We start from the raw sequence: 25,380 nt of genomic DNA, 5'->3' as shown, positions 1-25,380 counted from the left end.
TGCTATGCATCAGATACCTTCATATAGGCCTTATAGAGCTTTCATCCTCAAGAATATATACACAATTATTGACACATTTTGTGAGTAGTTGCGTAAAATGATAAGGTTCACGGCACTATCAACATTATTTTTACTCTTTAAATTTTTCTCATTTAAAATGTTAATTTTCTGGGGCACCTGAGTAGCTCAGTAGGTTAAGTATCTGACTCTTCATTTCTGCTCAGGTCATGATCTCATGGTTCATGTGTTTGAGCCCTGCCTTGGGCCTTGTGCTGACAGCGCATAGCCTGTTTGGGATTCTCTGTCTCCCTCTATCTTTCTCTCAAAAATAAATGAACACTTAAAATGTTAATTTTCCATTTCATCTACAAATGAATAGTCTGCTAATATTTTTGACAAAATGTTATTAACCGTATAATGACATTTTGACAAGTTAGATATGGAAGATGCTCTTATAAATGTGAAATCACTTATAAAAACAATTTTTTTTTTTTAGGTATTATTTAAAAAATAACATGGAAACAGAAACTTTATGTTCAGATGAAGATGCCCAAGAACTAGTTAAGGAAAGCCAACTGTCCATGCTGCAGCTCAGTACCATTGAGGTGGCCACTCAGCTATCAATGAGGGACTTTGATTTGTTTCGTAATATTGAGCCTACTGAATACATCGATGACCTTTTTAAGTTAGATTCCAAAACAGGAAATACTCACTTGAAAGAGTTTGAGGACATTGTTAACCAGGAGACATTCTGGGTTGCTTCAGAGATTTTAACTGAACCAAATCAGCTCAAACGAATGAAGATTATTAAGCATTTTATTAAAATTGCACTTCATTGTAGAGAATGTAAGAACTTCAATTCCATGTTTGCAATAATAAGGTAAGTTTGTACAAATAGTTGTGTATAGTTTTGTTGTATTAGATATGAAGCTAATTTCTTGTGTGTTAAGTGACTAGGAGAAGAAAAGTCTGATTAACAGGTTTTTAAAGTATTGTTAGAGTTAATATGTTTTCTCTTCTGGTGATAGTGGCTTTTTGCTTTTTGTTTCTTCCATCTTTCATTTAAACTTTTTTTTTTTTTTTTTTGGCTGAATTAGGTTGATTGCCTTGCCATTTTTCTTCCTTTCTCTCCCTTTGGCATACTGTCTTTGGATCTATGCCCAACAGTTGGTCTTTATCATCAGACTCCAGTACTGTGCATCTTTCATTATCTACCTCACTGTGATTTGGCACTGAAAAATCATAGTGTGGTATCAGTACTCTAATCTAAAATTGCTATTTTGAAACAACAACAGTAATAATGCAACTATTTGATAAGCTCATTCATCAGGTACTGCCTCACGTATCACTGGATGTGTTGTTGTCCAAACAAGGTAGGCATTAGAATTAGAATTACAAAAATTTGGTTTATAAAAGCCCAGAAAGTGTGGATGGTTATATGAGCTGGGAATCTTCTTCCCCTGACTCACTAGGTTTGGCTGAGATTGATAATTTATCTTCTGACCCTCCCCTATAGTATAGTGCTGATCATTAGAGGGATTCCTCTCAAAGGAAGTGTAATTTTAAATAGGGAGGGTAGTTGCAGTTTTGTGCATTTATAAGGCCACGTGCTTACATATAGCAGCATAATTACATCTTAATCCCAACTATGTATGCCGCGCCGCACCCCCCCCCCACCAAGAATTTAATTATGGCTTGTTCCTACCCTCACATGAGGTAGAATCAGAATCTTTATAATCATAAATCTGTCATGGTAATAAGAAAGTCCTTTATGAAGTTAACCACTGGATACACTTTAATTAGATGATTTAGGAGGAGTTTTGGGTTGGGGTGGGGGGTGTTTTTTGTTTGTTTATTTTTTTTAGGAGGAGTATGGAACAGAGTTTAGCAGTGACCTTTAGAATCAGCTGCACTTGTGTCAGAGTCCTGCCTCTGTGGTGTAGTAGCAATGTGTCAGTAGAAAATTGAAGACCATTTTTTGTTTTGTTTTGTTTTGTTTTGTTTTATTTTTTGTTTTTCATCTGTAAAATGCAGGAATCACACTTCATACTGACAGTTTTTAACAGCTGAGTCTAAAACAAGGGGACAAAAATGCCATTGATAAGTACTTCGAAGGTTAGAAATTGAAACTATGTAGGAACAGGACTTGTTTTGGAGTAGTGTGAATAAAACTGACACCAAGAGGATTTCTGTGTAACAAGAGAGTATAAAAGGTAAATGGCTTAAGAGTCATAACTAGTGACCATCCTGAATGTTTGGGTGAAGAAGAGAGTCCAACCAAGAGATAGAAGATTAATAAAAGAAATAATACACCAGCACAGTGATGATCGTGTCACTAAAGCCAAGGAAAGAATGATTCAAGAGAAGGTGGTGGACAGTAGCCCCAAAATGGGTATTTGGTTAAGAGGTTTGTTTTGTTTTAAAGAGTGTTTTATTATACACATTACACATTTTCAGTAGTTCCTGAAAAATTAATTGCTTTGTTCCTCCTATTTTATGTTTAAGTGTATCAGAGAAGATAAAGCACATACCAACTTTCCAGCAGAGGTGACACAGGTGAACCAACCAGTTCTGCCTGCTATTAGATACTATATTTTATTTATTTGAGTTCTTTTTCTTAGTCTTGCTAAGAGTTTGTCAATTTTGTTTATCGTTTCATTGCTTTATTTTTATTTTTTGACCTCTGTTTCTGCTGTGATATTTGTTTTTCCCTTCCTTTTCCTAACTTTGGGCTGTTTCTTTTTCTAGCTCTTTGATGTGAAAAGTTAGATAATTTATTGGAGATCTTACTATAGAAAGTTATCACTAAAATTCTGTCTTGGAAATCGTTTTTGCAGCATCCCACTGGTTTTGGTATGTTGTGTCTCCATTTTCCTTTTTGAGAGATACTTATTTCCCTTTTGTTTTTTTTGACCCATTCACGGTTATGTTGTTTAATTTCTACCCATTGGTAGATTTTCACATTTTCCTCTTCTTAATTCCTAGTTTTAGACCATTATGGGCAGAAAAAAATACTTAGCATGATTTCAGTCTTCTTAAATTTGCTAAGACTTTTGAGGTTTAGTTTATAATCTCTCCTGGAGGATGTTCCGTTCATGCTTGAGAAGAGTGATTATTCTGCTAATGGTGAAAAGCCTGTCCAGTGTGTATTTGTTAGGTCCATTCAGCCTAAGGCGTGGTTCAAGTCCCATTTCTTTATTGATTTTCTGTCTAGGTAATTCATCCATTCCTGCAAGTGGGGTATTGAAGTCCCATACTAGTATATTGCCACTTGTTGCTCCTTCAGGTCTGTTACTGTTTGCTTAATATAGTTAGGTGCTGAAATGTTGGGTGCATGTATATTAATGACTTTGATGTTTTCTTGATGAGTTGACCCTTTATCATTATGTAATGACCCTGTCTCTTGTTACCATTTTTGATTTAAAGTCCTTTTTATCTGATACAAATATAGCTACCCTGCTCTCACTTGGTTTCCACTTGCATGGACTGTCTTTTCCATAGTTTGATTTCCAGCTTATGTGTGTCCTTTAAGCTAAAGTGAGTCTTTTGTAGGCAGCATATAGTTGGGTCTTGCTTTTTTATTCTTCCACCCATTTGGTGGGAGAATTTCAATCCATTTACTTTATTTTTTTTTTTAGATGAAGTCATAGTGTCTTTTATTTTTTTTAATTTTTTAATGTTTATTTTTAATATGAAATTTATTGCCGAATTGGTTTCCATACAACACCCAGTGCTCATCCCAGCAGGTGCCCTCCTCAGTGCCCATCACCCACTTTCCCCTCCCTCCCACCCCCCATCAACCCTCAAGTTTATTCTGTTTTTAAGAGTCTCTTATGGTTTGCCTCCCTCCCTCTCTAACTTTTTTTTATCCCCTCCCCCTCCCCCATGGTCTTCTGTTAAGTTTCTCAGGATCCACTTACGAGTGAAAACATAAGGTATCTGTCTTTCTCTGTATAACTTTTTTCACTTAGCATAACACTCTCCAGTTCCGTGCACGTTGCTACAAAAGGCCATATTTCATTCTTTCTCATTGCCAAGTAGTATTCCATTGTATATATAAACCACAACTTCTTTATCCATTCATCAGTTGATGGACATTTAGGCTCTTTCCATGATTTGGCTATTGTTGAAAGTGCTGCTATAAACATTGGGGTACGAGTGCCCCTAGGCATCAGCACTCCCGTATCCCTTGGGTAAATTCCTAGCAGTGCTATTGCTGGGTCACAGAGTAGATCTATTTTTAATTTTTTGAGGGACCTCCACACCATTTTCCAGAGCGTCTGCACCAGTTTGTATTCCCACCAACAATGCAAGAGGGTTCCCATTTCTCCACATCTTCTCCAGCATCCATAGTCTCCCGATTTGTTCGTTTTAGCCTCTCTGACTGGCATGAGATGATATCTCAGTGTGATTTTGATGATTTGTATTTCCCTGATGAGGAGTGACGTTGAGCATCTTTTCATGTGCCTGTTGGCCATCTGGATGTCTTCCTTAGAGAATTGTCTGTTCATGTTTCTGCCCATTTCTTCACTGGATTATTTGTTTTTCGGGTGTGGAGTTCGGTGAGTTCTTTATAGATTTTGGAAACTAGCCCTTTGTCCGATATGTCATTTGCAAATATCTTTTCCCATTCCGTTGGTTGCCTTTTATTTTTGTTGATTGTTTCCTTTGCAGTGCAGAAGCTTTTTATCTTCATGAGGTCCCAATAATTCATTTTTGCTTTTAATTCCCTTGCCTTTGGAGATGTGTCAAGTAAGAAATTGATGCAGCTCAGGTCAGGGAGGTTTTTTTTCCTGCTTTCTCCTCTAGGGTTTTGATGGTTTCCTGTCACACATTCATCCTTCATCCATTTTGAGTATTTTTGTGATGGTGTAAGAAAGTGGTCTAGTTTCATTTTTCTGCATGTTGCTGTCCAGTTCTCCCAGCACCATTTGTTAAAGACACTGTCTTTTTTTTCCATTGGATATTCTTTCCTGCTTTGTCAAAGATTAGTTGGCCATACTTCTGTGGGTCCAGTTTTGGAGTCTCTGTCCTATTCCATTGGTCTATGTGTCTGTTTTTGTGCCAATACCATGCTGTCTTGATGATTACAGCTTTGTAGTAGAGGCTAAAATCTGGGATTGTGATACCTCCCGCTTTGGTCGTCATCTTCAATATTACTTTGACTATTCGGGGTCTTTTGTGGTTCCATACAAATTTTAGGATTGCTTGTTCTAGCTTTGAGAAGAATGCTGGTGCAATTTTGATTGGGATTGTATTGAATGTGTTGATTGCTTTGGATAGTATTGGCATTTTAAACAATATTATTTTTCCAATCCATGAGCATGGAATGATGGAGAACTATCTATCATGCTACTGGAAGTCAAAATAAAGCTGGAGTAGCCATACTTATATCAGACAAACTAGACTTTAAATTAAAGGCTGTAACAAGAGATGAAGAAGGGCATTATATAATAATTACAGGGTCTATCCATCAGGAAGAGCTAACAATTATAAATGTCTAGGCGCCGAATATCGGAGCCCCCAAATATATAAAACAATCACAAACATAAGTGACCTTATTGATAAGAATGGGGTAATTGCAGGGGACTTTAATACCCCACTTAGAGCAATAGATAGATCATCTAGACACGGAATCAATAAAGAAACAAGGGCCCTGAATGATACATTGGATCAGATGGACTTGACAGATATATTTAGAACTCTGCATCCCAAAGCAACAGAATATACTTTCTTCTCGAGTGCACATGGAACATTCTCCAAGATAGATCACATACTGGGTCCCAAAACAGCCCTTCATAAGTATAAAAGAATTGAGATCATACCATGCACACTTTCAGACCACAATGCTGTGAAACTTGAAATCAACCACAGGAAACAGTCTGGAATACCTCCAAAAGCATGGGAGTTAAAGAACACCCTACTAAAGAATGAATGGGTCAACCAGGCACTTAGAGAAGAAATTAAAAAATATATGGCAACAAACGAAAATGAAAATACAACAATCCAAACGGTTTGGGATGCAGCGAAGGCAGTCCTGAGAGGAAAATACATTGCAATCCAGGCCTATCTCAAGAAACAAGAAAAATCCCAAATACAAAATCTAACAGCACACCTAAAGGAAATAGAAGAACAGCAAAGACACCCCAAACCCAGCAGAAGAAGAGAAATAATAAAGATCAGAGCAAAAATAAACAATATATTAACCAAAAAAAAAAAAACCGTAGAGCAGTTCAATGAAACCAAGAGTAGGTTTTGAAAAAATAAACAAAATTGATAAACTTCTAGCCAGGCTTCTCAAAAAGAAAAGGGAGAGGACCCAAATAGATAAAATCATGAATGAAAATGGAATGATTACAACCAATCCCTCAGAAATACAAGCAATTATCAGGGAATACTATGAAAAATTATATGCCAACAAACTGGACAACCTGGAAGAAATGGACAAATTCCACCCACTTCCAAAACTCAAACAGGAAGAAATAGAAAATTTGAACAGACCCATAACCAATGAAGAAATTGAATCAGTTATCAAAAATCTCCCAACAGATCAGAGTCTAGGACCAGATGGCTTCCCAGGGGAATTCTACCAGACATTTAGAGCAGAGATAATACCTATCCTTCCCAAGCTGTTCCAAAAAATAGAAAGGGAAGGCAAACTTCCAGACTCAATCTATGAAGCCAGCAATACTTTGATTCCCAAACCAGACAGAGACCCAACAAAAAAAGAACTACAGGCCAATATCCCCGATGAATATGGATGCACAAATTCTCAATAAGATACTAGCAAATCGAATTCAACAGCATATAAAAAGAATTATTCACCATGATCCAGTGGGATTCATTCCTGAGCTGCAGGGCTGGTTCAACATTCACAAATCAATCAGTGTGATACATCACTTTAATAAAACAAAAGAACTATAGGATCCTGTCAACCGATACAGAAAAAGCATTTGACAATATTCAGCACCCTTTCTTAATAAAAACCCTTGAGAAAGTCGGAACAGAAGGAACATACTTAAACATCACAAAAGCCATTTATGAAAAGCCCACGGATAATATCATCCTCAATGGGGAAAAACCGAGAGCTTTCCCCCTGAGATCAGGAACATGACGGGGATGTGTACTCTCACCGCTGTTGTTTAACATAGTGTTGGAAGTTCTCGCATCAGCAATCAGACAACAAAAGGAAATCAAAGGCATCAAAATTGGCAAAGATGAAGTCAACCTTTCACTTTTTGCATATGACATGATACTATACATAGAAAACCCAATAGATTCCACCAAAAGTCTCCTACAACTGATAATGAATTCCGCAAAATCGCAGGGTACAAAATTAATGTACAGAAATCAGGTGCATTCTTATACACTAATTATGAAGCAACAGAAAGACAAATAAACTGGTCCCATTCACAGTTGTGCCAAGAATCATAAAACACCTAGTAATAAACCTAACCAAAGATGTGAAAGATCTGTATGCTGAAAACTATAGAAAGCTTATGAAGGAAACTGAAAAAGATACAAAGTCCATTTACACTTAGAATGATTACTGATACATGGGGACTTTTACTACTGCCATTTTATTATTTTCTCGCTGTTTTGTCTTTCTTTTTTACTCCCTTGCTGTGTTCTTTTGTGAATTGATGATCTTCTGTCCTGATATGCTCTAATATCCTTTTCTTTGTCTTTCCATGAGTCTATTATAGGTGTTTGCTTTTTGGTTACCATGAGATCTACATGAAACAACAATTTATTTCATGCTGATACTAACTTCAATCATATGCAAAACCCTTTTACTCCCCACCTTTTATGTTTTTAATGTCAACAGTTTGCCTTCCTAGATCCTGTATTCATTTACAAATTATCCAGGAATCTTAAATGCTGCTCTCCAGATCTGCTCCCTCCCCCTAGTCATGGAGCTCCCACTTTAATGGATGTTCTGGGTCTGGATCTTCCAAGAGTAAAATGAGTGTCTTTGACAGCATCCTACACAATTAGGGAAGCCAGGCATGTACTCACCAGCTCTCCCTCTCTCCTTTGGGAAAAATCACCAGCTATCTAGTTACCTTTCAACTGTGCTGCTTTGGAGAAGAGATGATGCCAGCAAAATCAAGCTCTTCTCTTTACCTACTTGAATGCATCCAAACCTTTTTGTTTTTTTATTTTGTTTTACTCCAGCTGAGTACTGGAACTTCTCTTCTGGAAACCTGGACTTCCACAAAGTCTCTCTCTCTTCTTTAGGTGACTGAGTTCTTGTTCTGCAGGCACTCCCAGACTACAGGCAAGGGGGGCACAAACCACTTCATAACCTCCTATAGGTTCTACAAACAGTACTAAAGACGGTCTCTTACCAATACACTTGTAAACAAGGCTTTCCCGAGCCCCCTTGGCGAATGATGCTGGGTTCAACACACGCAGTGTTATTCATGAGTAGATGCTAGACTTTTGTTGTTTGGTTGGAGGGATAAAACAAGGGATATCTTATGCTGTCATGATACAGACATCACTCTCTGTAATCAAATCTTGGTTGAAGTTTGCTTTCTAGTCATTTTATAAAGGTCTTGTAGAAATTCTATTTGCTGAATATATTTGAAGTGTCTTCCTGTTGTCTTTGAACGTCCATCACATTGTGGCTTTAAAATTCTTGTCTCACGTGTTATTTCCTGGTAATGTCATAGACAGTAGCTTCATAACTAGCATTTTATGTAGCTGTTCAAATCTCTGAGATTTCTCCCCATGTTCTGTCCTTGTCTCTGATGTCCTTTACCTTTACATCTGTGTTTCTACCTCTCTTTTAGTTATGTATCTGGTTCTCTGGGACTGTGGTGCCTGTTCAGTCTGTAGTGCCTGATTTGTTTCTGTAGTTTTCTCAGGTTATACCTTTGAATATTTTTTCAGTTCCATTATTTTTGTTTCCTTCTTCCAAAGATAGCAGTTATTGCACATTTTAGATCTCCATTCTCTTCCATATCCATTATTTTCTCTCTAGAGAAATAGAATTTCCATTGATTGCTGATTGCTTCCACTGATTGCTTTTGTTGATCCTTAACACAACTTGTGCACGGTCTTTTTTTTTTCTTTTGTACGTTCCAGTATGGCCTTCATTTCTGTGTTGGTTTTTATATTTCTTTCATTTCTTTTCTGAACTCGACTAGTTTTGTTTTGTTTTGTTTTGTTTTTTATCAACTTCTCTTACCATATTTTCTCTAAGCTCTTTATATATCACTCCATTAAGCTGTTTACTTTATTCATTTGAAATCATGGCTAGGTCATTGATTTTTATTTGATTGGTGGCAACATTTTTCTTACTTGTGTTCTTTGTTAGTTTTCCTGTACCAACTATTTGCAGGAGGTTCATGTGGGAGAGGATCCAGGGCATTATTTCAGGCTAGCAGGAATTGAGCCTGAATGTGAATTGTTTTTACCCTTCCTTCCTTCCTTCCTTCCTTCCTTCCTTCCTTCCTTCCTTCCTTCCTTCCTTCCACTACGTTGAGATGGGCAGCTTTGGGGCTGCTTACCACTCAGAATTTCTACCTTCTGTCCTGTCTCACTGTTAAAGGTATTAAGGTATTGTCCCATGAAGATATTATCTCACTCTGTGTACTTAACCTGGCATTTCCTGGTAAAGAACACAGTCAAGCCCCCACCTAATTCTGTCATCCTATGGATTCTGTTGTGTTGTCTCCAATAGGATATTTGCTGTTCTTGCCTTTAGGGTGAGGTAGCCACTTCGGAGAACTTCACCAGCTTGCATTGAGATCTTTAACCATGCCCATTCTTTTTCAGCATTTGGCATTCTCCTGTTTAATCTTGACTGTTTATTGGCAACCTTTTAATGTGTTTAGGAGTTACAGATATCTTAGTTTCTGTGAAGATGAAATTTGCATTTCTGTTATTGATCCATAGAGTTTCTTGGGATGATTTCTGAGAGGCAAAGGGAGAAAAGATATCTTAACTCCACACCTTAAAATCAGAAGTCAAGAAAACATTTTAAGTACAGTGGTGTGCGTAAAAGTCAGGTGCCTGGGAATAAAAGAAGGGTTAACTAGTTAGAAAATTGAAGCATTATATATGCAGGATTCATGTGGCAGCCTACCTGCCTGATGGTAGTATAGACATAAAGGGATAGAGAGGAGCGAATGGGCATGTTTTTCAAAGGAGGGCTATCTGAGCTTAAAATCCTGTCAGAAGAATATTGAATATGTGGACGCCTTGGGGGACAGGATTAGAACCTAGAGATAGGGAAGTATTTGAGTCAGGGACATGAGAGAACAAAACCTTGGAAAGAAGGCTGCCTCAGCTCTAGAACTTGCCTCAGTTATTATAGCAATTGTGTCCAGCATTACTTAAACCACTTTCACAATAGACAGTGTCTTCATAAAGTTATTTTCTGAATAAAGCAAAGAAAACTTTGTGATATTTGAAGGGTTTTTTTTTTTTATGTTTAAGTGTCTACTTTATGGAAATACTGTGTTTGTCTCAATACATGCAAGCTGTAAAATAAAGGCTACAGTCTACAACTATACGCAAGTAATGTAGTTCTTCTGGTATAAATTTTCCTGATTGTAACGTCAGAGAGCCCTTTTATTATTTTTTTTCCCATGGTTTTGGTCTCTTCATTTCAACATATTAGAAACATGTCCCTATTTATTTTATCTTTATTAGAGAAATTTGTTGTATACGCTTTACTGCCCTGAGTCTTCTCCCTTATCCAAGTCCCTTATTAATGTTTTTATTCTCATCTTTGGCAGTGGCTTGAACCTGGCATCTGTAGCACGACTCAGAGGTACTTGGGAAAAATTACCAAGCAAGTATGAGAAACACCTCCAGGATCTACAAGACCTTTTTGATCCATCTAGAAACATGGCAAAATATAGAAATATTCTTAGTAGTCAAAGCATGCAGCCTCCAATTATTCCACTCTTCCCTGTTGTCAAGAAAGATATGACATTTCTACATGAAGGTATTTAAAAGTTACTTGAAAATTAGTGTGTTTAGCTTCAGCAAATTCCACAGAATTGTGATGTATTATATTTTTCAGCCTTTTATATCACAAAAGCTTTACCTAATTAAATGTAGCAAATTTTAGAAATCAAAACCCACATTGACAAAAACAAATTTAAGTGTTTTCCCTCTGCATTCAAACTTAAATTTGACTTACACCCACATCGGATTGTTCATATTTTTTATTTTGTTTACTAATAATTTTCCTTCCAAACTTTTTTTAATTGAATTATTCAACACATTCAATACAGTAAAGTGACCATAACAAGAGAACAACTAAATGAATTACGACAGAGCAAACTCCCATGTAATCAACTCACAGGTCAAAAATAAAATGTTGCTAGCCTTGCAGGAGCCCTATTGATGCCCCTCTCTAATAACCGTCCTCATTCTCTTCCTCAAAAGCAATGACTGTCCTGACTTCTAATACTGTGGTTTAGTTTTATCTGTTGCTGAACTTTATATAAATGGAATCACATAGTATATTTGTTTTCTTGCATTTTGGTTTGGTTTGGTTTCTGGCTTATTTTAGTCAGTATTAGATTTATGAGATTTTCCCATGTTTTTTGAGTGTAGCTGTATTTCATTTTCAAAACTAGTATTCCATTACCGGAATGCAATACAGTGGATTTATCCATTCTCCTGATGAGCATTTCATAGTTTTCCACTGTTCACCTATTATGGATAATGCTGCTTTGAATATTAATATCGTTCATAGTGGATTTTATTATGGATGTGATATTCATATAATCAACTTTAGAAAACAGTTTGGCATTGTCTAGCAAAAGTGCAACACTGGCAGTGGTGCTAGAGTTAGTGTTCCTCACCAATACCTGGTAAATTCATTCTTTTATTAGGTTGTTTCTTATTTAATGCATTTTTAAGAATTTCTTATAAATCCTGGGTGTAATACGATTTGCCTTTTGAATCTCTTAAGGTTATCTTTTAATACACAGCATGTTCTTAGTTTTAAAAGACTAGCATATGGATCTTTTAGCATGTTTCACTTCCAGTCTCCCTGAATTATTTTTTGTATATGGTATTTATTCTAGTCTGGTAACTGGCTAACTATACACTGTTTTACTACTTTTCTAGTGTTACCCTAGGCATTATGTTTATACTTAATTAGTTGATATTAATTAGGTTAATATTCATTAGTACTTTTCTGTGTATTGGGCAGTGCAAGGAATTTAGAGTACTTGAATTCCATTTACTCACCTACCAGTTTATGTGCACTTGTCATGCCTTTAACTTCTACGTGATCTTATCATTTAGAGAAGTTAGTATTTATCTTTTTCTAGATGATGTTACTGTTTTTATTCCTCTGTTTTCAAAGCTTCCATGTGGTTGGGGTTTTTTTTCCTTCCTATAGAATACTATTTATTGTTTATTTAAGTACAGTCTGCTGGTGATGAAATATCCTTATTTCATTTATCTAAAAATATCTATACTTCATATTCATTTTTAAGGCATAATTTTGGTTCGCAGTGGTCTAAACATTTTAAAAGACCATTTCATTATGTCCTGGCTTTTATTGTTGATACTGAGAAGTCATTTGTCAGTCTTATTTGCTGTTCCTGTGATTATATTCCGCCCTTCTTCCAATAGCTGCTTTGTAATTGTCTCTTCTCTTGGTCTCTTTTTTTTTTTTCCTGTAGTTTTGCTATGATGTAGCTAGGTGTGGCATTTGCTTGTTTTAGTCCTGATTTGTTTATAAGATACCTTGGAACCCATGTTTTGGTATTTTTCATCAGTTTTGGAAAAATTCTCATTCATTTTGTCTTCAGATTTCTTACCTCTTCTGACCTCTATTTTAGGGATTTTGATTTCGCCTGTCTTAGACATGATGACTGCCTCTGTTGTCTCATACCCTCTTTTCTCCATTTCTCATCTTTTTGTCTAACCATGCTTCATTCTGGATATTTTCTTCCAACTTACTGTCCAGTTTATCAGTTGTTGAACTATGTGTAATTTACTCTTAAATATATCAGTGAGTTCCTAGCCAGTTATTGTGTTTTGTCAGGTTTACAGCTTACATTTTTTTTTATCTCTGTGTTCTCTACTACAGTTCTTAGTGTTGTTTTCTACATCTTTGCACATATCCAGCTTAGTTAAAGTCTTTGTCTAATAACTCCATCCTTTGTGGGTCCTTTTCTGTTGTCTTTGTCTCCTGTTTTCATTTGTCATCTCTTCTCCTGACGTCTCTAGTTACTTCTGATCAAATGGATGTTGTGTATAAAAGATGACAGAAATAATTTGAGGTTTCAGATGATGTTCCATTCCTCCAGAAAGAAATAAAACTTGCTTTTGCCAGGCAGCTAGGTAAGCTAGCAGTCCAAGATCACCTTAATCCATTTTTACATTTTTAAGATATTTTAACACTGAACTTTTATCTTGGTCACAACTAGTTCATCGTAGTCCCAGGATAGCCCTTCAGGATCCCAACCCAAAGCACTGGAGGTTTACCAGGACCTAAGGTGTTTTCCTCTAACCTAAGAAGTCAGGGTGTCACTACTTAGTTTTTTAAGCTCATCATCCCCTTTTCTGAATCAGTAGATGCCTCTAGGGTCAGGCACTGGGAAATGGTAAACCTTTCCCAGATCTTTCATTCTTCTTCCAAACCTTCACTTCCTTGATAGCCTTTTATTGCCTTAAAATACTTGTTTTTTCTATTTTTGCTCAAATTTTCTAATTATTCTCAGCAGGAGGGTTGTTCTAATTAGTCTTAATGCTTCCTCTCTATCACTCCTTTTTCATAAGGAAATACTCTGATAGGCTTCAAATATATTTTTCTGACTTGTTCCCTCAAGAGATGTTTATGTGACTTGGAAGTTTTTGTTTTTGTTTTTGTTTTAATGTTTATTTATTTTTGAGACAGCATGAGTGAGGGGGGGGGGGCAGAGAGAGAGGGAGACACAGAATCCAAAACAGGCTCTAGGCTCTGAGCTTTCAGTGCAGAGCCCCATGCAGGGCTCGAACCCACGAACAGTGAGATCATGACTTCAGCCGAAGTCAGACGCTCCACCAACTGAGCCACCCAGGTGCCCCTAGTGACTTGGAAGTATTTTTGGTGATTATTTTGTTACTAGCTCACATGTTGAGACCCTGAACAACTCATATGTTCATTGTATAGATGCTCTTTACCATGAGAAAGCAGACCCCACTCTATGTTTCAGATGCATTAGGTTCTCAGACTTGCCATTGGGAACTTAGAGTTCCACAGAGGCATCTCACAGGCTACCAGAGTAGATAAATGGGGTCACAGAAACTATAAAAGGCAGGTGTGAAAAAGAAACACTACTATAGACCATCACATTGCCTTTTAAACATACAGTTTTTACCTTGTAGTCTGAACTTGGTAAGCCATCAGACGGGCTAAGTCTGATCTCATAGCTATCCTCTTCAAAGAAAAGTAGATCATTTTGAAAGTTGTGTGAATTTTTCCTCAGAGCCCTACTGATTAGAACAAATAAAAGTTATGGAACTTAAGAGCTAGCACAAATGTAAATGCAGATTTCGGAAAGAAAAGATGAATGGCAGACCAGAAAGTGTTTACTCTATGAGCCAGTCAGCTTAATTTAACTAATAATTGCCATTTGGGAAAACAGATCTACTCTTACTTAATCCCCCACTAGAACCCTCCCTTTTTAAAAGCAGTCAGAGGTTTTCATGGTATATATTCCATTTGTTAAATGTTGACAATTCATTTAACACTTTTTTAAAGTATTTTATTTTTATTTTTTTTCTTGATTTTGTCTGACCTATGCATTATTTCAAAAGGTATTGTTCAGTTTTCAAACTTTGGGAGATTTTATAATGTTTCTGAGTTTATTCATTTATTTTGAGAGGGACAGAGAGAAAGCACAAGCAGGGGAGGGGCAGAGAGAGAGAAGAGAGGGAGAGAGCTGACTCTGTACTGAGAACAGAGAGCCTGATGAGGGGCTCAAACTCAAAAACTGTGAGATCATGACCTGAGCCAAAGTGAGACACATAACTGACTGAGCCAGCTAGGCACCCCTTAAAAGATTTTAAACCAAAGAAAACTTACTGGGTTAATTAAGCCCATAGGTCACTCTTTGTGACCTCTGGCTAAAGCCTAGGTTTTCAAGTGCTATACCCTGCTGTCCAAAAGAGCAGATACAGGTACCTGATAGAGTGGGCTGAGCCTCTAGACATTAAGATTTCAGGAGCCACACATTTTATAGATGTGCCTTTAACATCATGAAATTGGTTTAGAAGCTATGTAGCTTATCAACTTCCAGTACTTGTAATCACTCCCATAGGAATAGAATTCCTCCTAGTTAGCTCATTCCCTGGGAGCATAGTTGAACCATATATGCTTTTATCGGTTCAAAACAGAAGTGGCAGTTTCATAAAGACGGTTCTGATTTGTGCCCCCAGAATAACTTGACTTTTCCTACCTTCATATGGGCATTTTAATTTTGAAAATGAAAAAGTTGGTTTTATTCCGTAGGGAATGACTCCAAAGTAGATGGTTTAGTGAATTTTGAGAAGCTAAGAATGATTGCCAAGGAAATCCGTCAAGTTGTTCGAATGACTTCTGCTAACATGGACCCAGCTATGATGTTTCGACAGAGGTATGGCATTGAAGTCTGTAGAAGTGTTACAGTGGCATCAAGTGATACAGTAATAATATTTATCATTTATTAGCCATCTCCCATTTGCTGTGCACTGTATGTCAGTCTCCAGTAATCATTTACCACAGCAACCCTTTAAAGGTAGGTGGTATGGGTTTCTTTGTACCTATGAAAAAGTGACGCTCAAAGCATTTAGGTAATATGCCCAGAATTATGTAACTTGCTGAGATTTGAGCCCTGGTTCTGTATTACTTTTTGGAGTATGTGGATAATTCTATCTTGTTATGTTAAATAACTGACTTAAATATTAGTCTGCACATGCCTTTTATTTTTACTAAATGTTTTTAAAGTTCTGTTTCTATTAAAATCATACTTTATTTTTTTTAAATATATTAGTTTTCTCAAGCCATAGTACTACTGTTTATTTGTATGCAAGTTCTTTAGCAGAATTTAGAAAGTGCAAATGTAAGCGTGTTCTATCATTAATAAAAATGGAAAATGTTATTTGTAGTCCATATTAACCTGATCTTCTAAGAATGAATGCTTTTTAAAATTCAGTTTTAATGTAATAACAGAGACTTTCTCAAACTCAGTAAAACTTAGAGAAAGTGTGTTGTCAAACCCTTCTTAGTAATTTCTAAAATTTTCAGAGTAAATAGATATTAGCGTTCTAATTTAGGGGACTTACTTTCTTCCAGGCCTATGTGTATAACTTCAGTGTATAAGGCTTTTAAAAATGAAATAGGCACAAAGATAGGCACGGTTCCTCTGGCTAAAAAAAAAAAATACAGTCCAGTAAGGAAACAAAAACACTTGTTTCTTTAAAAATCGAAGGTGGAATTTTTGTAATCAAACAGTATCAGTATGTGTCAGTATAGGTGTTTTCTTCTGTTTTACTTAGATTACTGTTCAGGAGTCTTTGTTTTTGTAAGTAGTTGATTTGATAGTTGGCTCTAGTGTAGAGATCCTCAGAGAACAGACGAAGGGGGCTGTGACTCTCTTCGCTACCCATCCCGCTCCGCCCTTAGGAATCCAACATGTAAGGAGACATGTCGTTGCTCAGTAGTATGGAAGCAGAAAACAGTAAGAACCAGGGACCAAAGCAAACCTGGAGGAAGGTTTGTTGTTTGTTTGTTTGTTTTTTAAGTTTTTGCCTTTGTTGCTTGTTTCTGTACAGTGGCCCCACTACTGCCTGTTGTCTTACGTGGACCTCCATTTTCTCATATATGTTAGCACCCTCCTTCCCAAATACAATGGATTTGTGCCCCTACAGACCAGTAAATAACATACTAAGTACCAGCTATGCTTCAAAAATGAACAAAGGAGGAAAAACCTAAGGAGGAATTTAATAAACTTGGCCATTTTCTGGGGCATGACCTGGGCTAAGTAGACTACAAGATAGGAGAAAATAAAACATTCATAATTAGATTGGACAAATTGAATTGGACTGAACTTTTCCTGAATCAGTTTTCTTTTTTAACCAGTACTTAAATGCACTTTTTCTTTAAGCAAGTAGTTATCCATTTTTGTGGTGTATATTATATAATGTGGAAAAACTAACCTCTTTCATTCTAACAGTAATCTTACAGAAAACAGTTTGCTGATAGAAAAGCAGAGTCTTGGGCCACCTGCAGCACATGGACTCTGGCGAGGGGCAAAAAATAAAATCAAAAGCAATCTTTATTCAGTCCATTTGTAGTATAAGGATATGCAGTATCCTATTCTGATATTATACTTTTACTTAAATTTTAAGTTGACCTCTTGGTCAAAATTTCTTTTAAAGTACATTGTTGGAGAAATTTCTGCCCTGAGAAATGACATTATAAATCTTTATGTTCCTTGTAACTTCATCTTGTCACTGAAAGGAGTGCTCAAAATCCTTTCAAAAAATGCTCAAAAATTCTCTTCCTTAATTTAAGGTTTATGTCCCTTAAAAACTCTAAATTCAAAATTTATAATAAGTATTTTTTTTCTTAAGTTGCTTATTAACATAAGCCTATGGTGTGAATTAGATATTAGAAATATAATTAGCCTTACAGCATATTTTAAAGAATATTGTGGGTTTGTTGGCTTCCGGTACACATCCTAATTCATTTTACCCCCTCTGCATTCCATTAAAGTCATTTTACTGTTAAGCTGCCATTTTTTCTTAGTAAAATTTTTCTGTTCTATTCTGTCTCCATAGTTTCTCTGACTCTCAACTGTTGTCTTTTTTCTGTGCTTTCCTATTCAAACCCATGCGTCAATGTTTGTGGCTCTTGCTTACAGGAAGAAGAGGTGGCGGAGTCTGGGGTAAGTGTAGAGATGAATGCACCTGAACCAGAGGTTGTGCAACTCTTAACACGTACTGCATCCTTTTCGTTAATGCACGCGGATGAACTAGCATGCGTCTTGTTAACCCTGTCAACCTACGCTCCTCACAAATGCCTTTTGCTAACAAGGTGAAAATAGTGATAGAAGTAGCTTTTTTTTCCCATGGACTTTTCCATTGTTGGTGTCCCGTAAGTCCCTTGTAGATTTTAATTTAGTAGGGTCAGTTAAAAGAGGATGATAGTAAATATTTGTTGTGTGCTTGTTATGTGCCATATATTGTTCTAAGCACTTCATAAGAATTATTTAATTCTCCATGCACCCTGTGAGATAAATACCGGTATTCTTATGGTGCACGTGGGGAGGAAGATACACTTGTCTCAATTAAAGCTCACAAATGGTAGTTCATACTTAGGTAGTCTCACTCCAGAGTCCATGCCATTTCCTTTTTCTCAAATCCCTTATTGTGGGGGATTCTACTAATACCATGTGACATAAACAATATTCATTGAATTTTATTTTAAACTTGTACCATTTTAAGTAAGAGACTCCTTTCTCTCTGTTTAAACTGTGATATAGTCAAGGGTGCCTGGACAGCTCAGTGTGTGGAGCATTGGTCTTGGGGTCATAAGTTGAAGCCACACATTGGGGGCAGAATTTACTTAAAAAAAAAAACTGTAATATAATCTGAAACTGCCACCTTTTGCTGTTCAGGTATGTTCAGATCTCTCCTTATACATAGATATCTCTTATTTAGAACCCTAGAATGTTTAGGACCTTATAAATCACCTATGTATCCTTTCATTTTTAGATGAAGAAAGACAGTTTTTGTGAATGAAGGGATTGCATATGAAGGATTTTTGTTATTTTAAGACTAGAGTGAATCATGAAGTCAGATGCTTTAATTACACACAAAAAGGATTTTTTTTTTGTGAGCCACTTACTTGAACTTGAGTCTTGTCTTATTTGTGATCCTGTTTTCTGTTGAATTTTGGTGAACTTGAATTTCCTTCTACATTCTTCCTTCCCTGTGTTTTTCTCATGTGTTTCCTTCCGTATTATACATTTATGTCTTGTTCTTTTCTGGTTCTTTTCACTGAAAATAGAAATTGATTCCTGGCATTACTGTTATGAAGAAAAATACTTGATCAGCACATTCTAGTAGGAATTTGGGTTGTTGAATGACTTAGGTTAACACATTCATTGTTTGTTCAGTTTTAGGGTTGCACTGTATGATACTTGCAGACAGTAGGCATTTTTGTTATTTCATAGTGTTCTTCTGTTTTGGAACTAGTTTAGAAGGCATTTTATTGTCATTTATTACAATGTTCCTAGAATTTTGTATCCTAGATTTGTGGACTTTTTTTTTTTTTTTTTTTTTGTATCAGTAAAGGTAAAATTACTAAAACATTTGTATTAAAATTCGTTCCTAAATGTTGGCACTTGATTTTAATGCATATATTTGAATCTAAGACATCATCGATTGTTAGACACACCATTATTTTATGTACCACTAAGAAAAAATCACTTAAGTGCCTTCTTACCACTGAAAATGTTTTACTTTATGCTTATTTAAAAGAGCTCTTATGTAAACTTAGATAGGTATTTTTATCACATAACACCCTTTTACATTCATTAAAAGAAAAATGTGAGCACATTAAATTGGTTTATTTAGATCTCTGTCAAACTCACTCATATTTAGAATATGAATCTTCTGAGTTACTAGTTTCTGGGTGTTTTTCTCTGCACGGTATTTTCTTTTGTGCCACCAACCGTATTGGTAATGAAGTATTTCTTAAAACAACCCATTAAAGAAGTAAAAGCTGCTGGTGCTGGACTCTTAGCTTGGCTTTGCATATATTTAGAGCTGTCCTCTTTTTGACAGCTGCTCTGAGAATATTGTTGAACATGTCACATCCACTACCTTCTTAAAATCATTTGGTTACTGGAGATTAAAAGAGTAATTCACTAATGTTGTTGGATTTTCTTCCCAACCATTCTTCAAGTTTTGAAGTTTCTGTGTGTACAAGTAGTGACAACCATGTCACAGATTCTGCCTGACCAGCAGCAATCAAAAGTTGCTTTCGAATGTATAAGACACATCTTAATTCAAAGATATTAAAATTGTGAAAGAAAAAAATACTGTGACACTTTTACAACTTTTGTTTTGCTTAATTTACAATGAACACATTAGGGTTTTATTGTCGGTTTTAAATAGTATGTGAGCACTGCAGAACAAATTGTTCTTTGTGATCTGTGTATTTAGAATATTTTAGGGTAAATATGAGGCTCGTTTAGATAACCCATAGATAACTTTATTATTTTGGAGTGAGAACTGCATTTAGAATAAAAATCATTTAAGAACTTCGTGTTTCTAGCCTCATTAGAAAGGACAAATAGCACTGCTTTTCCTGTTTTCCATTGGTTCCAGATGTGGCCATTATAGAATGAGGTTTGCCACAAAGAGGTTGGGTGAAGCTATAGTTTTTTGAACTGTGGTTATTTCTACCCAGCTTGCAATTCATCGCAGAGGCGTTGCAAAGAAAGTTCCCAAGTCCCAGATCCTCAGTCCAGAACCACATATTGCCTAACAATTCCAAGTGTGAGTGGGAGATTGAGCTTTCTTTTGTACTTCTGGTCTCTGACTATACGGAATTGAGTATAAATGCCTATTTTTCTTTTCGGTTGTTCTCTTTGAATTTTGGCCAAAACACTTAGTGATAAAATTGGTTAGCTTTCTAAGAGTGGCCTGCTGTAGATAGGAATGGTGATGGCTATGGCATGTCCAAAGAAGCAGCACAGATAAGCAAAGCTCCTGTAGAAACTCCCTTGCTCAAGAATCCTGGTATAGAGATCTGGCTAAGGATGGACTTGTTCTGACTCAGACTCTTGCCATATTTTCAGAGTTTGGATGGCCTCTTGGGGCTGCTGTTTACTTGTCACAGCTGTGCCATGGATTGCATAGGCACAAACACAGATTTCATGGAATTTGTTGCTGGGGCACGGGGTTGGAGGGAGGAGGAGAAAATATTATCTTACTCTTTTGAATTCTGCACTTTGCCGAATCTTAAAACTTAGAACATAGCCATGTGTGCCATATTACTTTGCATTAATGCTCTTCATCTTTTAACTCATTTGCATCAGCATGCAGTAGCATTAACAGAACAAAATCCTTTTAATCTTCAATCTGCCATGTGTAGTTCTCATCTTTACTGTCCCTCATTGTGATATCCATCATCCTACAGGTCATTGAGTCAAGGCAGCACAAACTCTAACATGCTAGATGTTCAAGGAGGTGCTCACAAGAAAAGGGCACGCCGCAGCTCTCTGCTCAACGCCAAGAAGCTATACGAGGATGCCCAAATGGCAAGAAAAGTGAAGCAGTATCTTTCCAGTCTGGATGTGGACACAGATGAGGAAAAGTTTCAGATGATGTCATTGCAGTGGGAGCCTGCCTATGGTACCTGTAAGTACAAGTTTTCACTTAATGTGTTGTTAAATAGTACAACAAAATAGACATTATATCTTTACAGTTAAGCTTAAGTCCAGTGAAAATTAACTTTCTCTGAAAAAGGTTTCTTACATCCCAAGCATCAAATGATCTCTTACCTGGATACTGAATTCCATCCGTTCCTAATTGCCATGTGTAGGAAACTGAGGGTTGAAGAATTCTTTAAAAAGCATTAGAGGGGAGGCTGGGTGGCTCAGTCAGTTAAGCATCTGACTTCAGCTGAGGTCATGATCTCATCATAGTTTGTGAGTTCAAGCCCTGCGTCGGGCTCTGCCCTAACAGCTTGGAGCTTGGAGCCTGCTTCAGATTCTGTCTCCCTTTCTCTCTGCCCCTTCCCTACTTGTGTTCTCTCTTTCTCTCTCAAAAATAAATAAATAAACATTTTTTAAAAATTATTAGAAAGTTGGGGCCCCTAGGTAGCTTGTTTGGTTGAATGTCCAACTTTGGATCCTCTGTCTCCTTCTCTCTGCCCGTCCCCTTCTTGCTCACGCATGCGCGCGCACACACACACACTCTGCCTCTCACAGAAATAAATAAACGTTTAAAAAAATCATTAGAAAGTCTTCTTATAAAAACTGGAACATTATAGAGGAGCCCTTCAGTTTGAGGACATTTTTATCTTCATCCCTAAATACAGAGTAAAACTAAGTGAACTTTTATCTTCGTTAAATTTCATAGATATTTGCCAACTAGGAAATGGAAGACATTTAATTGAAAGCCTTATAAATAATAGGTGTTAGTAAGGTGAACTAAGAAAAGTGAGGCACATTCTCATATTGTTAAAATACTGGAATTATGTGGGGGAAAAAGGAGAGCCTATTCTCAAAATTTTTTAATTACACATAGGCTTCCCCCACCATTTGTAAGTAGAACATTCCTATGAAACATTCTGTAGACCAAAATGACATAAAGGGAAGAAGCAGTTACCATTAATTTCTATGGAAAAAAATTTGAGTGTTCCCAGATCCAAAAAAATAACCTCTGTTAGGCTTTTCTGATACTTTAGGACACTTCTTACTAACAGATGCACAGAATAAATCTAGATAGAGCACACAGGCTCACAGACACAATTTAAAGTTATGGCAGTTTAGGGGCGCCTGGGTGGCTCAGTTGGTTAGGCGTCCGGCTTCAGCTCAGGTCATGATCTCACAGTTGGTAAGTTCAAGCCCTGCGTCACGCTCTGTGCTGACAGCTCAGAGCCTGGAGCCTGCTTCAGATTCTGTGTCTCCCTCTCTCTCTGACCCTCCCCCACTCACACTGTCTCTCTCTCTCAAGAATAAATAAACATTAAAAAAAAATTTTTTTTTTAAAGTGGCAGTTTGATACTGAGGTGCTGAGTGTAGTTTCTGGGAAAGTAGCTTGTTGGTTCTCTTCTCACTGCTTCTTACATTGTCTCTGTAAGCAAGAATCCTCTTTGAATTTATTTGGGCTGTTTGGGCTAATTTCTAATGTAGGTATTTCGTAAAAGCAAAATGGAGTAATACAACTTGTGAAAGCCGAGAATACCCATATGAACAACATAGGGTATATGTGTCTGGGTCAAGGAAATCATGAGTTGTAAAAGCAGAAATCAAAAATGGTAAATTACACTATATTGTAACAATCAAAAAAGATTAAGTTGTAAGTGGCTGTTATTTTACACAGTGGATGTTATTTTACACATATATATGATTAAATGTTATGCCAATAAAAATTCCAATAGGATACTTAGAACTTGATAAACTGCTGATAGAATAAAATTGGAGAAGGAAACTGGTATGATCCGATTTTCATGTTGGAAGAGGCACTCTGCTGTTCTGTAGAGAGTGGCTTGAAGTCATAGACTAGAATTGATCCAATCAGGGAAGTATTTCAGTAGTGTAGATGAGAAGATGTAAACTTGGCTGTCACTGTTATGGTGGAAAGGGGACCATTTAAGTTAATGGGTTCAGAATGTATGGAGGAAGCAACTTAATTCTACAGACATTTTAGAAGTGATGTTTCATAATACATGAAATTATTTTTAGGAAGATTAATCTGTTGTATTTTTTCTGTTAAAAATAGAAGGTTTTAATGCAGTCATTATTGTCACTAGGGATAACCTTGCCTAAAAAAGTACACAATTACATAATTCTTACTCTGTTCTATTAGTGACTAAGAATTTCAATGAGAAAAGATCGGCCAAGTCATCAGAAATGTCTCCAGTGCCTATGAGATCAGCAGGCCAAACAGCTAAAGCACATTTGCATCAGCCTCACAGAGTGAGCCAGGCACTCCAAGTGCCAGCTGTTAATTTGCACCCCATCAGGAAGAAGGGACAAGCAAAAGACCCCGCCACATTATGTGAGTATTCACAATTATTGCATTGATTTAATTAAAATTTCCAGGGGAGTTAGAATGAAAAATAATTACAAATATAAATGCTCAGAAGATCAGCTAGTATAGTTCACATAATTTAATCGTCATTCATGAATTGAAAGATGTTTGTTTGCCTCTAGGTATTTGATAACAGCATAAATATCTTAAATGCTGATAATTGGAATTCTGTAGTCAGAAAACGTAGAGCAATATGCCTAGGTACCAAGCGTTTGCTGCTTTCAGAGATGCATTTGAACACTTACCTAACGCACCTGCAACCTATGAGATTGAGGTTGCTTATTCTAAAAATGTATATTGTTTTTACATTCACGATCACTTCTCAAAAACCTAGTGAGGAGACAAGAAAAGATTATAAGGTTTATAAAGTATAGACCATTCTTTATCCCTCCTCTGCTAGGCCGTGTAGAAAAGAAGCTACATTTAGTTTGGTTCCTAACAGCGCTTAACCCATGCATTATACATTTAGGACATATTTAGTAGAACTTTGTGAATTTTATTTGATTTTGTTTTGAGATCCAAAGTTGAATAAGAAGTGCCCCCCACTCCTTGCCTTTGCCAGATTTTCATTTTGGTACTATAGACCCACAAACCGGTAACAAATATAATATGTTTGCTTTTATGCCTAGAGTATGTATGTTCAGAGCATATAAAAAAACAAAAAATGGGAAGTTTCTGGAGCACACAGAGCTAAGTATAAAGTAGAACTTGAGAGCAGGCTTTGTGGAGATAACACCTAAGCAGAGTTTTAAGGGTTGATCAAGAGGGAGGTAATGAGGCAAAGACTGCAGAGAAATTGCTTCAAGCAAAGGGAAAGCATGGTATCTGCAAGGAGCTACTGGCAGTTTGCTGCCTCTGAGTGTAGAGCTGCAGAAAGAGTGCTGAGAGACAATAATAATTAAAGCTACCACCTACAGAGTACCGCCTGAGTGCCAGACACAGTTCTGAGTGCTTTATGCTTTACTAAGTTCATTACGTTCATTTAATCTTCATAATAACCCTATAAGATAAGCAATACTCTTGTTTTGGAGAGTAAACAAAGAAGGTCTCAGTAACTTACACACTGCCAGTGTGTGATGGAGGTGGGAGTTGATTCCTGGCTAACTGGCTCTAAAGTCCTTTTTTTCAACCATCATATTAAACAGCCTCCCAGGATGACAAGAAGTGAAGTCCTAGGCATGCTGAAATTTTAATATGGCATGCCAAAGGACAGTTGTCTGTGGGTAGCTGTTGCAGACATTTCAGTAGGGGAAGGTTATGGTCCACTTTATATTGGAGAAGAACTAGAGTAGGGAGGGCAGTGAGACTGCAGATAGACAGTCCAAAAGGCGGGCTGATAGAACAATTCACTGGACGTTGCTCAGAGCCCGAGCTAGTGTGATGGTTGGGGAGATGAGGAAATAATTGGGTACAAAATTGATGAAATCAGTCAATATGCTGGTCAAGTGAGAAATAGGAGAGGTGTAGGTCTGGCTTCTTACTCGGATGTCATCACCCAAGAGGCAGTATTAACTCTAAGTAGCCCTCTTTTTGCTTGTTGTAATATGGCTGTTATTTATGTGATAAATGTATTCATATTAAAAAAGCACTTAATTAAGAGTA

The 25,380-nt window shown here is 36.7% G+C and overlaps 2 protein-coding genes across 8 annotated transcripts in view; one reads left to right on the top strand and one right to left on the bottom strand.

Moving 5' to 3' along the window:
* RAPGEF6 (Rap guanine nucleotide exchange factor 6) overlaps positions 1-25,380 on the top strand; it is a 183,782-nt gene that overhangs the window by 145,388 nt on the left and 13,014 nt on the right. For 4 of the 7 annotated variants that reach the window (XM_042983427.1, XM_007087787.3, XM_007087785.3 and 1 more), the window contains 6 exons: positions 497-880; positions 10,752-10,963; positions 15,479-15,602; positions 17,871-17,894; positions 21,158-21,378; positions 23,554-23,745. In XM_042983427.1, coding sequence (XP_042839361.1) covers positions 497-880; positions 10,752-10,963; positions 15,479-15,602; positions 17,871-17,894; positions 21,158-21,378; positions 23,554-23,745 — 1,157 coding nt within the window. The remainder of the gene's footprint in view (positions 1-496; positions 881-10,751; positions 10,964-15,478; positions 15,603-17,870; positions 17,895-21,157; positions 21,379-23,553; positions 23,746-25,380) is intronic. The other 3 variants (XM_007087786.3, XM_042983419.1, XM_007087788.3) reach the window with 1 other exon arrangement.
* CDC42SE2 (CDC42 small effector 2) overlaps positions 18,897-25,380 on the bottom strand; it is a 172,824-nt gene continuing 166,340 nt past the window's right edge. Inside the window, exon 6 of the mRNA XM_042983523.1 lies at positions 18,897-19,008. The gene's annotated coding sequence lies outside the window, so the exon portion shown is untranslated. The remainder of the gene's footprint in view (positions 19,009-25,380) is intronic.

This window comes from Panthera tigris, chromosome A1 (genome assembly GCF_018350195.1).
Source record: "Panthera tigris isolate Pti1 chromosome A1, P.tigris_Pti1_mat1.1, whole genome shotgun sequence".
NCBI lineage: Eukaryota > Metazoa > Chordata > Mammalia > Carnivora > Felidae > Panthera > Panthera tigris.
Note: the sequence above shows the minus strand (reverse complement) of the source record. Positions and strands in the feature narration are given on the sequence as shown.